The 13687-nt window shown below is 50.9% G+C and overlaps 1 protein-coding gene across 3 annotated transcripts in view; it reads left to right on the top strand.

The window, feature by feature from the left end:
• Positions 1 to 13687, top strand: part of LOC143964211 (C-type lectin domain family 10 member A-like) — an 82118-nt gene that overhangs the window by 29587 nt on the left and 38844 nt on the right. For all 3 annotated transcript variants that reach the window (XM_077473920.1, XM_077473918.1, XM_077473919.1), the window contains one exon: positions 6916 to 6987. In XM_077473920.1, coding sequence (XP_077330046.1) covers positions 6916 to 6987 — 72 coding nt within the window. The remainder of the gene's footprint in view (positions 1 to 6915; positions 6988 to 13687) is intronic.

Here is a 13687-nt window from a genome sequence, read left to right as displayed (position 1 = left end):
AAGGACCAATCCTTACGTCCCTGTGTTGATTATCGGGCACTCAACAAAATCACCATCAAAAACCGTCATCCTTTGCCGCTTGTGCCCCAACTGTTTCAAAGACTGGGGTCAGCAGCAGTATTTTCCAAGCTGGATCTTCGGGGTGCCTATAATCTTGTCCGCATTCGGTCTGTGCAATGCCCCTGCCACATTTCAGCATTTTGTGAATGACATTTTTAAAGACTATCTGGATCTATTTGTTATCATCTATTTAGATGACATCCTGATCTTCTCCTCCTCCCTGGACGAACATCGGGAACACGTCAGGAATGTTCTATCACGACTCCGCCTTCATGGATTTTACGAAAAATGCATCTTCGAGCAACGAAGTATTCAGTTCCTTGGCCTGATCATTTCGGTAGAAGGCATTGAAATGGACCCCCAGAAGGTTTCTGCCATCCGGGATTGGCCTGCTCCTACGGACAAGAAAGGGGTCCAACGGTTTGTAGGTTTCACAAACTTCTATAGAAAGTTTATTATTGGATTTTCCACCATCATTTCTCCCATCACAGGACTAACCAAACAGGGCCTGAAATTCCAGTGGACTCCCGAAGCTCAAGCGGCCTTTACTACTCTGAAGGACTTGTTCATTTCGGCTTCTATCCTAAAGCATCCCGATCCAACTTTGCCATACATCCTGGAGGTCGATGCCTCCGAGATAGCGGTTGGGGCAGTACTCTCTCAGAGACAAGGACCAAGATCTCTTCTGCACCCAGTTGCGTTCTTTTCTCGCAAATTATCTGAGGCAGAAAGTAATTACGATGTTGGAGATCGGGAACTATTGGCAATCAAGGCGGCTCTCGAAGAATGGCGCTATCTGCTGGAAGGAGCAGCCCATCCGATCCTTATTTACACTGACCATAAGAATCTGGAGTACCTGAAGTCTGCCAAGAGACTGAGACCACGTCAGGCCAGATGGGCACTCTTTTTCTCCAGATTCTCTTTTCATATAACTTACCTCCCCGGGTCAAAGAATACCAAGCCTGACGCTTTGTCTCGTATGTACAGTGAACCTGAAACCTCTTTGCATCCGGACACCATTCTGCCCTCGGGGAATTTTCTTCTGCTTCAAGGGGATTTGCTGTCCCAGATCAAGCAAGCATCCGCTAGTACTGTTCTTCCACCTGACATCACTCTTCTGGCCAAGGATGAACTCTTCTTGTACAAGGACAAGATTTTCGTTCCTCAGGAAGTGCGAGTTCCGGTTCTCAGCTCTTGTCATGACCACTTGCTGGCTGGCCATTTTGGGGTTCATAAGACCTCCGAGCTGCTTCAACGAGACATTCTGGTGGCCACAGTTGAAGAAGGACTGTAAGAAATATGTGGAGGCATGTGTTACCTGCATCCGGAACAAGGGCAGTAAGTCCAGAGCTTGGGGTCTGTTAAAACCATTACCCGTCCCAGAAAGACCCTGGCGGATGATCTCCATGGACTTCATTGTCCAGCTACCACCTTCGGAAGGTTGTTCCACGATCTTTGTGGTAGTGGATAGATTATCCAAAATGGCCCACTTTTTACCAATGAAGGGCACTCCCTCCGCCGCAGAAACAGCCAAGATGTTCATTAAGGAAATCGTGAGACTCCATGGCATTCCTGCGAATATCACGTCGGATCGGGGAGTACAGTTCACGTCAAAGTTCTGGAGGGCACTTTGTGGGGTCCTGAAGATTGATCTCTGTTTCTCCTCTGCTTATCATCCTCAAACCAATGGGCAAACTGAAAGAACAAACCAGACGTTGGAACAGTACTTGCGCTGTTTCTCTTCGTTCTCCCAGGATGATTGGGCTCCTCTTTTACCTCTTGCCGAGTTTGCGTATAATAACTCTGTCCACTCAGCCACGAAACAATCCCCGTTTTTCGCAAACTACGGTTTCCACCCTCTGTTCTTGTTCAACGATCTTCCAGAATGTCCGGTACCAGCGGTTCAGGAAAACCTCGACTCAGATCCAACAACAGGCTTCTGCAGGAGACCATGACGAAGACTCAGAACTATAATAAAGAGGTGTTCGACAAGAGGAGAAGGGGGGAACTTAATCTCAAGGTCGGGGATCAGGTTTGGTTATCCACTCTGAACTTGAAAATGGCCTGCCCATCCAAGAAGTTGGGTCCAAGATTTGTGGGTCCCTTTCCAGTTGTAAGGAAGGTGAATGACGTGGCATATGAACTGAAGTTGCCAGAATTGTTTCAGATCCATCCTGTCTTTCACGTGGCCTTACTCAAGCCAGCTGTTCCAGATCCCTTTGACAGCCAGAAGGTTGCTCCCCCCTGAACCCGTGATCATCGACGGTGAAGTCGAATACGAGGTAGAATCCATCCTGGACTGCAGGGGAAGATGCAATCAAATCCAAATTTTTGGTAAAATGGAAGGGGTACGGGCCTGAAGAAAATTCCTGGGAGCCTGAGTCCAATATCCATACCAGGAGATTGATACTTGCCTTTGAGAGGTCTCATCCGGGTAAGATGGCACAATTGGGCATCCGGAAGCTGCCCCTTGGGGGTGGCAATGTCATGGTCGTCCCCAGAATCCTGGGCATATGGAAGGCCTGCTCACGGAATCCCCACGTTGAGAACTAACCAGTATCCATGGGCGCGCGTTGGCGTGAACGGACGCACGCGGGGGCGTGTTGGTGCGAACGGGCGCACGCGGGTGCGCGATGTTGCGAACGAGCGCACTCGGGTGCGTGATGGAATGAACAGGCGCACGCGGGTGCGCGATGGTATGAACGGGCGCACGCGGGTGCGCGGGATCACGAATGGGTGCACGGTTTCACGCGGGCGTGCGCAGACACGCCGTGTAACCGTTCTTGGTGCCCAAAGGGCTACTTAAGGAACCTGTTACTGTGCCTCTGTGCTGTTCAGTCTACAGCGTGTCCGGTTATTCTGTCTTCTGCTACCTGATTGTCCCTGATTCTTGTTACCCGGCTTGTTCCTGACGACCTCTGCTTGCTGCCAGCCTCTGACCTCCAGCCTGTCTGACCACGCTTCTGTCTCTTCCTGTGTACCGTTGCTGCCCGCCTGTTACCGACCCGGCTTGTACTTTGACCTTGCTTCTGCCACCTGCTGTTCCAGCCAGACTGCCTGTGCCTGCTGTTGTCTGTCTGCTACCAGCTGTTCCAGCCTGACCACCTGTGCCTGCTGTTGTCTGCTGTCTGCTACCAGCTGTTCCAGCCTGACCACCTGCGCCTGCTGTTGTCTGCTACCAGCCGTTCCAGCCTGACCGCCTGTGCCTGCTGTTGTCCGATGTCTGCTACCTGCCGTTCCAGCCTGACCACCTGTGCCTGCTGCTATCTGACCAGTCTACCGGGTGTCTACATTTCCAGCCCTTCTGTGGTTCCTCCACTACTCAAGGTCCAGGCCTGTCCTTCTCCAGCTCGGCACTTGTGCCCTCTGAACTCTAGAACTCCTGTTTCCACCTCCAGGGATTCTCGAGCCAGAGGCTTACGAGAGGCCGCTTCCTGCATTCTGGGCTTCTATACCAGGTACGTGACAGTACCTTCAGCGCAGTATACACCTGTATCTACCTATTTAGCATTGCTCTTCTGTAATTGAGCTATCAGCCATCTGCAGGAGTTTGTGGGTGTTGTCTGTGTGCCCTGAGTGCAGTATACACCTTTGGAGTGTAGATCCGCAGTAATCTGAGATGAGTCACAATTGTTATCATTACAGGTTCTCTTTCCAGTGAAGTTCAGAGCATTCAAGCATCTGTGAGGAACCCGGAGAAAGCCCAAACAGCAACCAGTAAGGCCGCGTACACACGGGCGGACTGTTCGCCCAACCTTGTCCGCTGAACAGTGTTTGGGCGGACAGTCCGCTCGTGTGTGGGCTTTCAGCGGACAGTTTCAGCGGACAGTTGGACGGACAAAGTCTTTCGGAAATTCCGAAAAACTGTCCGCTGAAACTGTGTTTGAGCGAACAGTCCGCCCGTGTGTGGGCCTGTCCGCTGTACTTTCGAAATGAGCGGACTGTTCCCGCTCGGAAAGTCCGCCCATTTCGAGCGCGTGTACAGGTAGGCGGGGCCCGCGAAGGAGACGTCGCGGGCTCCGCCGCCTGGAATGGGCTTAAAGGGGAACCCCAACGCCGAAAAAAATCGGCGTGGGGGTTCCCCCAAAGTCCACACCAGACCCTTGTCCGAGCACGCTACCCGGCCGGCCAGGAAAGGGGGGCGAGCGAGCGCGCCCCCCCTCCTGAGCCGTACCAGGCCGCGTGCCCTCAACATGGGGGGGTGCCTTGGGGAAGGGGGGGCCGCGCGGCCCCCCCACCCCAAAGCACCTTGTCCCCATGTTGATGAGGACAAGGGCCTCTTCCCGACAACCCTGGCCGTTGGTTGTCGGGGTCTGCGGGCGGGGGGCTTATCGGAATCCGGGAGCCCCCTTTAAGAAGGGGGCCCCCGGATACCGGCCCCCCACCCTATGTGAATGAGTATGGGGTACAATGTACCCCTACCCATTCACCTGTGAAATAAAGTACAAAAAAAAACACAACACAGGGAAAAAATATTTTATTGCACAGCTCCGGAGGGTCTTCCGTCTTCGGGGGTCTTCTCGCCGGACTCCTCCGCTATCTGTGTGTAGCTCTTTTACTAGCGGAGGAGTCCGGCTTTCTTCCTCCCCGCCGCCGGCCTCTTCTCCCGACTTCGGGGGTCTTGTCCCCCTCTTCGGTTCTTCTGCCGGGCCACCGCGCCTTCTTGTAGCTCTTTTACAGGCGGTGGCCCGGTCTTCTGTCGCCGCTGCCTTCCGTTCTTCTGTCGCCGCCTTCGGTTCTTCTGCCGGGCCACCGCGCCTTCTTGTAGCTCTTTTACAGGCGGTGGCCCGGTCTTCTGTCGCCGCTGTCGTCGCCGCCGCCGCCGCCGCCGCCTTCCGTTCTTGTTCTTCTTCTTGTTGTTCTTCTTCTTCTCCTGGAGATGTTGACTCGACGAGCTCTCCGGCCGGAATGCCAGGGCCGCGCTGTGCGGTCACTTATATAGTGACAATGGGGCAGTGTCACATGGTATATGTCACATGGGTTGGTCACATGGGTTGATGTCACATGGGGACTATGACATCGTAAGGGGGCGGGGTCACCATGTGACCAACCCATGTGACATATACCATGTGACACCGCCCCATTGTCACTATATAAGTGACCGCACAGCGCGGCCCTGGCATTCCGGCCGGAGAGCTCGTCGAGTCAACATCTCCAGGAGAAGAAGAAGAACAACAAGAAGAAGAACAAGAACGGAAGGCGGCGGCGGCGGCGGCGGCGACGACAGCGGCGACAGAAGACCGGGCCACCGCCTGTAAAAGAGCTACAAGAAGGCGCGGTGGCCCGGCAGAAGAACAGAAGGCGGCGACAGAAGAACGGAAGGCAGCGGCGACAGAAGACCGGGCCACCGCCTGTAAAAGAGCTACAAGAAGGCGCGGTGGCCCGGCAGAAGAACCGAAGAGGGGGACAAGACCCCCGAAGTCGGGAGAAGAGGCCAGCGGCGGGGAGGAAGAAAGCCGGACTCCTCCGTTAGTAAAAGAGCTACACACAGATAGCGGAGGAGTCCGGCGAGAAGACCCCCGAAGACGGAAGACCCTCCGGAGCTGTGCAATAAAATATTTTTTCCCTGTGTTGTGTTTTTTTTTGTACTTTATTTCACAGGTGAATGGGTAGGGGTACATTGTACCCCATACTCATTCACATAGGGTGGGGGGCCGGTATCCGGGGGCCCCCTTCTTAAAGGGGGCTCCCGGATTCCGATAAGCCCCCCGCCCGCAGACCCCGACAACCAACGGCCAGGGTTGTCGGGAAGAGGCCCTTGTCCTCATCAACATGGGGACAAGGTGCTTTGGGGTGGGGGGGCCGCGCGGCCCCCCCTTCCCCAAGGCACCCCCCCATGTTGAGGGCACGCGGCCTGGTACGGCTCAGGAGGGGGGGCGCGCTCGCTCGCCCCCCTTTCCTGGCCGGCCGGGTAGCGTGCTCGGACAAGGGTCTGGTGTGGACTTTGGGGGAACCCCCACGCCGATTTTTTTTGGCGTTGGGGTTCCCCTTTAAGCCCATTCCAGGCGGCGGAGCCCGCGACGTCTCCTTTGCGGGCCCCGCCTACCTGTACACGCGCTCGAAATGGGCGGATTTGCCTCCGCCTTACGTGGGCGAGTCCGTTCATTTCAAAAGTTGAGCGGACTGTTTGGCAAACAGTTCGTTGAAACAGTCCGCTCGTGTGTGGGCAAGTCCGCTCATGCAAATTTTGAGCGGACTGTTTGCCGAAACTGTTTGACGAACAAGGTTGGGCAAACAGTCCGCGCGTGTGTACGCGGCCTAAGATTATCTTATTCCAATCACTGGAACACTTACCCATCAAACCACCTTTCACCACAGTGTGCAAACAGGATGTAGATATCACAAAGCCTCTCTCTGTCTGTTTGTAGAACGATGTATCCAGATATCAAACAAATTAGGTGAATTTTAATAACAAGAAAACTGACATTACAGGTCCATGTAATGTTATGTCTGATTAAATTTAAAAAAATCATATTTTAACAAACGCAACACACAAGGTTCACCATCACTGGCATAAGGGATGAGATCCACCCTGCTACTGTCATCTAGGATCTTGAAGTCATCTAATGTGCCTACAACAAAGGAGGTATATATTCTAGGGTGGGAAAGTCAAAGTTATACTGTGAAACAAGTGATTTTTTTATTGCCTCTACATTGTGGATTCTGACTGTAAATAGGCCGGGTGTGGCTCTCATGTGTTGTACTTTAACAATTTTTGTGAATACATTTATATCATTTTATCAGTGCTTAACTGTATATTATCAGGCACCTGTGAAGTTTGGGTAATGTTCTGTGGGTGTATTGGAGTGTAGATCCGCAGTAATCTGAGATGAGCCACCATTGTTATCATTACAGATTCTCTTTCCAGCGATGTTCAGAGCATTCAAGCATCTGTGAGGAACCTGGAGAAAGTCCAGACAGCAACCAGTAAGATTATCTTATTCCAATCACTGGAACACTTACCCATCAAACCACCTTTCACCACAGTGTACAAACAGGATGTAGATAATGATATCACAAAGCCTCTCTCTGTCTGTTTGTAGAACGATGTATCCAGATATCAAACAAATTAGGTGAATCTTAATAACAAAAAAACTGACATTACAGGTCCATGACTTGATGGGTCCTCTCCTGTCCACTGCAATGGGTGGTTTGTGAGTCTTGACATCATGGGTCTTTGATATTACAGTTCCTCTTCTGTCATCAGCAGTGGGGGAGTCCTGACCTCATGGGTCCTCTTCTGTCCTCAGCAGTGGGTTGATTCTGACCTCAGGGGTCCTCTTCTGTCCTCAGCAGTGGGTTGATTCTGACCTCAGGGGTCCTCTTCTGTCCTCAGCAGTGGGTTGATTCTGACCTCAGGGGTCCTCTTCTGTCCTCAGCAGTGGGTTGATTCTGACCTCAGGGGTCCTCTTCTGTCCTCAGCAGTGGGTTGATTCTGACCTCAGGGGTCCTCTTCTGTCCTCAGCAGTGGGTTGATTCTGACCTCAGGGTCCACTTCTGTCCTCAGCAGTGGCTGGGTCCTGACATCATGGGTCTGTGACATGATAGGGTCCTCTTCTGTCCTCAGCAATGGGTGGATCCTGATGTGATGAGTCTGTGACATGATGGGTCCTTTTCTGCCCTCAACAGTAGCTGGGACCTGGCTTGTGGGTTCTCTTATGTTATCAGCAGTGAGTGGGCCCTGACTTCATGGGCCCTCTTTTTGATGGGTCCTCTTCTGTCCTCAGCAGTGGATGGATCCCGACCTCATGGGTTCTCTTCTATCTTCAGCAGTGGGTGGGTCCTGACCTCATTGGTCCTCTTCTGTGCAGTGTGGTGAAGGGGTCCTTATATGATTGGTCTGCGACATGATGGGGCCTCTTCTGTCCCTACCAGTGGGGGAGTCCTGACTTCATGGGTTCTCTTCTGTCCTCAAAAGTGGGTGGTTTCTGACCTCATGGGTTATCTTCTATCCTCAGCAATAGGTGGGTCCTGATGTCAGACCCATGACATGATGGATCCTCTTCTATCATCGGCAGTGGGTGGGTCCTGACATCATGGTCCCTATCCTGGCTGGGAGGAGGAAGCTGCGGATCATGTTGTCCTTAGTGACCCAGAGGACTCCGGACTGAATGCCTCAGCTAACCTACGCTGCATGGCCTCCCTGAACATGCAAAGCCTGCGGAAGGATCCTCGTATTCTTCGGATCAAGGAGAGGGACCATTACTGGCTGGCCACTCTCCTTGATCCACGGTACAAGGGTAAGGTTGCGGACCTTATATTGCCGTCGCAGAGGGAGCAGAAGATGAGACATCTGTGGGAGGCCTTGCAGAAAGGTCTGTGCAACGTGTTCCCAGAGACTGGGAGGTTACAAACTCCTGGTCCTGGACAACATGTTGCTGAGGCATCGGTCAGAAGGAACGGTGGAGAAGGTGGCCGTCTGACCGATGCATTCAGACAATTTTTTAGTCCGCAGTCCCAAGGTATGATCGGTTCCAGCAACCATCGCCAGCATCTGATTTACATGGTACAGGAATACCTAGGGGCAAAGTCAGACTGACGGACACCTTTCCCACCGATCCTCTGGCTTACTGGGTCTTGAGGATGGATCAATGGCCAGAGCTGGCACAGTGTGCAATTGAGCTACTGGCCTGTCCTGCATCCAGCATTCTTTTCGAAATGCATCTTCAGTGCGGCTGGTGGCTTTGTTACTGATCACAGGGTGCGCCTGTCCACCGACTCGGTTGATCGACTGACCTTCATAAAGATGAATCAGTAATATCACATCCCTTCAAGACTGTCCTGTTATGTTGACTGTCTATCCTCTTCCTCCTCCGCTGATATCTTGGAATAACATTTTTGGTTCTGGGTGATGCCACCAGCCCAATTTTTCAGCCCCTGTTAACAGGGGCGTGTAATTACAATTTTTGATGCAATGCTTTGCAGCAGGGCTCATTCCTGCACTACAACTAGAGTATATTGGAGAGGTTGCAGTGTCGTGGCACCAGCACCAGTGCCTAAGGCCCAATTTTTCAGCCCCTGTGTAACAGGGGCGTGTAATTTAAATTTTTGATGCAATGCTTTGCAGCAGGGCTAATTCCTGCACTACAACTAGAGTATATGGGAGAGGTTGCAGTGTCATGGCACCAGCCCCAGTGCCTAAGGTCCAATTTTTTAGCCCCTGTTTAACAGGGGCATGTAATTACAATTTTTGATGCAATGCTTTGCAGAAGGGCTCATTCCTGCACTACAACTAGAGTATATGAGAGAGGTTGCAGTGTATAGGCCCAATTTTTCGGCCCTTGTTTAACAGGGGCATGTAATTAGAATTTTTGATGCAATGCTTTGCAGCAGGGCTCATTCCTGCACTACAACTAGAGTATATGGGAGAGGTTGCAGTGTTGTGGCACCAACACCAGTGCCTAAGGCCCAATTTTTCAGCCCCTGTTTAACAGGGGCGTTTAATTATAATTTTTGATGCAATGCTTTGCAGCAGGGCTCATTCCTGCACTACAACTAGAGTATATGGGAGAGGTTGCAGTGTCATGGCACCAGCCCCAGTGCCTAAGGTACAATTTTTCAGCCCCTGTTTAACAGGGGCATGTAATTACAATTTTTGATACAATGCTTTGCAGAAGGGCTCATTCCTGCACTACAACTAGAGTATATGGGAGAGGTTGCAGTGTATAGGCCCAATTTTTCGGCCCCTGTTTAACAGGGGCATGTAATTAGAATTTTTGATGCAATGCTTTGCAGCAGGGCTCATTCCTGCATTACAACCAGAGTATATGGGAGAGGTTGCAGTGTCGTGGCACCAACACCAGTGCCTAAGGCCCAATTTTTCAGCCCCTGTTAAACAGGGGCGTTTAATTACAATTTTTGATGCAATGCTTTGCAGCAGTCTCATTCCTGCACTACAACTAGAGTATATAGGAGAGGTTGCAGTGCCTAAGGCCCAATTTTTCAGCCCCTGTTTAACAGGGGCATGCAATACAATTTTTGATGCAATGCTTTGCAGAAGGGCTCATTCCTGCACTCCAACTAGAGTATCTGGGAGAGGTTGCAGTGTCGTGGCACCAGCAAGCAGTGCCTAAGGCCCAATTTTACAGCCCCTGTTTAACAGGGACATGTAATTACAATTCTTGATATAATATTTCACAGTAGGGCCTGTTCCTGCGCCCACCGAGAGTAATTGTGAGAACTTATAGTGTCGTGGCACCAACACCACCACCACAACCACCAAAGGCCCAATTTTTCTACCACTGTTCAACACAGGCATGTAATTACAATTCTTGATATAATCGTGCAGAGCAGGGTGCTCCAGCGCCCACCAAGTGTCACTTTGAGGGCTTACAATGTTGTGGCAACACCAACACCTTGTTCCGCCATTTCTGCAGAGCATATAGGGCAGGCCCCTACTTTCAAACATCCAACTTACAAATGTCTCCTACTTGAAAAAATAAGGAGACAACAGGAAGTGAGTTGAAAAAAGACAGACGGCAAAACAAATTATACAGGGGTGATAACCCTTCCCTATGTTTTCCAAAAAGCTTAAAAAAATTAAAAATTTTGACTGGAGCTACACTTTAAAAATGTACCAGTTCAAAATTACAAACAGATTCTACTTAACACAACAAACCTACACAGTCCCTGTCTTGTTTGCACCGCCTTTATACTGCTGTTCTGAGTATATAGGGCCGGAACTAGATATTACATTAAAACCGCAAACAGTTTTAAATGACTTTTTTTCCGTTAAATGTCATTTTGTGTAGGGACTGTTCTAAACACAGGAAACATGTGGCACTTCACAGGCATAATATAGACACCCCCCAGGCACGATACCGATTACCACGTGATCAGCCGTGTCCAATCACGGCTGATCACAGTGTAAATAGGAAGAGCCGGTGATCGGCTTTTCCTCACTCGCGTCTGTCAGACACGAGTAGAGGAGAGCCAATCGGCTGCTCCTCTGACGGGGGGTCTGTGCTGATCGATTATCAGCGCAGCCCCCCCCCCCCCCCCCCCCGATGATGCCCACACTGGACCACCAGGGATGCCCAGCATAAGGTATGCCACCCTAGACCACCAGGGATTCCAGTCAGTGCCCACAATGGATGCCAATCAGTGCCCACAATGGATGCCAATCAGTGCCCACAATGGGCTTCACTGATTGGCATGCATTATTGTTTGGCACTAATTGGCATCCATTAGTACAGTATAAAACAATATAATGGCTCCTATCAGTGCCCATCCGTGCCGCCTATCAGTGCCCATCCGTGCCGCCCATCAGTGCCCATCCATGCCGCCTATCAGTGCCCATCTGTGCCACCTACCCATGCCCATCTGTGCCGCCTATCCATGCCCATCTGTGCCTCCTATCCATGCCCATCTGTACCACCTAACCATGCCAATCCGTGCCAGCTATCAGTGCCAATTTGTGCTACTTATCAGTGCCCATCCGTGTCGCCTATCAGTGCCGTCTATAAGTGCCACATATCAGTGTCCATCAATGCCACCTCATCAGTGCCACTTCAATGGTGCCACCTCCTCGGTGCCCATCAGTGCCGCCTTATCAGTGCCCATCAGTGTAGCCCCATCATTGGCCATCAGTGAAGGAGAAAACTTACTTATTTACAAAGTTTTGAAACTGAAACAAAAAAACATTTATTTTCCAAAATTTTCTGTATTTTTTTTATTTGTTTAGCAAAAAATAAAAACCATAGAGGTGATCAAATACCACCAAAAGAAAGCTTTATTTGTGGGGAAAAAAATGCTAAAAATTTCATTTGGGTACAGTGTAGCAATTGTCATTCAAAGTGCGACAGCGCTAAAAGCTGAAAATTGGTCTTGGCAGTAAGGTGTTTAAGTGCCCAGTATTGAAGTGGTTAAAATTAGTGCTCCCGAAAAAACAGCCGTTTTTAAAAACATTTTAGGCATTGACCCATGTCCCCTGGGGCGGCAGCCAGGTCCCCAAACCCTTTTTAGGACAATATCTTGCATATTAGCCTTTAAAATTAGCACTTTTTATTTCGAACATTCGAGTCCCATAGACTTCAATGGGGTTCTAAAGTTCGCACAAATTTTCGGTCCGTTCGAAAGTTCTGGTGCGAACCGAACCGGGGGTGTTCGGCTCATCCCTACTCTTCAGTCCTCAGCAGTGGGTGGGTCCTGACCACATGGTTCCTCTTCTGTCATCAACACATCTTGAATGCTGCAGAGAGCAGACCTTATAATGACAAGGTGTTGCTCTCAGCAGCATGCTCCTGTGAACCCATGGATGACATACCCATGGGGGGTAGATCTTTGACACCCTGAGTTCACAGGAAGTGGGTTAAGCGACACTGGACATCATTCAATCCGGAAAACTGTCAAACTATAATTACTGCAAGGGACATATCCAGAGATGTTTTTTATTTTATTTTATTTTGGTATTAGACTAGAATTGGGCTTGAAAGCAGACCTTTTATCAAATAGGTTTTCTACTGCCTGGTCCACCATGTTTCATGGTGATCATAAATGGTAACAGTCCTGAAACATTGTAGAAACCGCTTCTCCAGAATCCCAGTATGGTGACATGACTAAATGCCTAGTTCAGACTGGTGGATTTTTCTGTTTAGCAGAAACCATTTGAACCCAAAAGAGACTGGCATGTTAGTGGGTGTGTCTTAAATGAATATATGTAGAGTAATGCCGCATACACACGATCAGACTATCCGTGTCCGCCAGACAATCCGTCCGTGTGTGGGCTCCGGCTGCCTTTTTTTTCCCAAAAGTCCGGCGGACTTATAAAGTCGCTTTGACTCAAAAATTGTCCACCGGACTGAGAGTCCGGCGGACAATTCGGCTAGTACGCCGTACTTTTGAAATGAACGGACTTTCCTGCAGTGAGATTGACACGTCACTGGCCCCGTCACCTGGTATGGACTTAAAGGGGAAGCCCTACACCGAAAAAACAGCGTGCGTTTCTCCCCCAAGGTTCATATCAGACCCTTATCCAAGCACACAGCCCCGCCGGTCAGGAAAGGGGGTGGGAATGAGCGAGCGCCCATCCCCCCCCCCGAGCCATACCAGGCCGTGCACCCTCAACATGGGGGGGTGCTTTGGGTAAGGGGGACCCTGCGGCCCCCACCCCAGTGCACCTTGTCCCCATGTTGATGAGGACAAGGGCCTCTTCCCGACAACCCTGGCCATTGGTCGCCGGGGTCTGCGGGCGAGGGGCTTATCGGAATCCGGGAGCCCCCTTTAATAAGGGGCCCCCAGATACCGGCCCCCCACCCTATGTGAATGAGTATGGGGTACAATGTACCCCTACCCATTCACCTGGTGAAAAAAAAAAAAAAAAAAAAAACACCACACAAGGTTTCTAAATAAATTATTGCACAGCTCCAGGGGTCTTCTTCCGTCTTGGGGGGTCTTCTCGCTGGACTTCTTCTTCGTCGCCACATGGGGGTCTTCTTCCGACTTCGGGGGTCCTTGCCCCCTCTTTGGTTCTTCTTGCCTGGCCTCTGCTCCTTCTTCCAGCTCTTTTACTAGCGGTGGCCCGGTCTTCTGTCGCCGCTGTCGCCGCCACCTTCTCTTCTTCCTTGAGATGTTGACTCGACGCTCTCTCTAGCCGCAATGACAGGGGCGTGTTGAGCGGCGACTTATA

This window comes from Lithobates pipiens, unplaced genomic scaffold, assembly GCF_037356315.1.
Source record: "Lithobates pipiens isolate NorthernLeopardFrog02 unplaced genomic scaffold, aLitPip1_a1.2 Scaffold_8, whole genome shotgun sequence".
NCBI classification, from domain to species: Eukaryota; Metazoa; Chordata; class Amphibia; order Anura; family Ranidae; genus Lithobates; species Lithobates pipiens.
The sequence above is the reverse complement of the archived record's forward strand: the minus strand, read 5'-3'. Positions and strand labels throughout refer to the sequence as shown.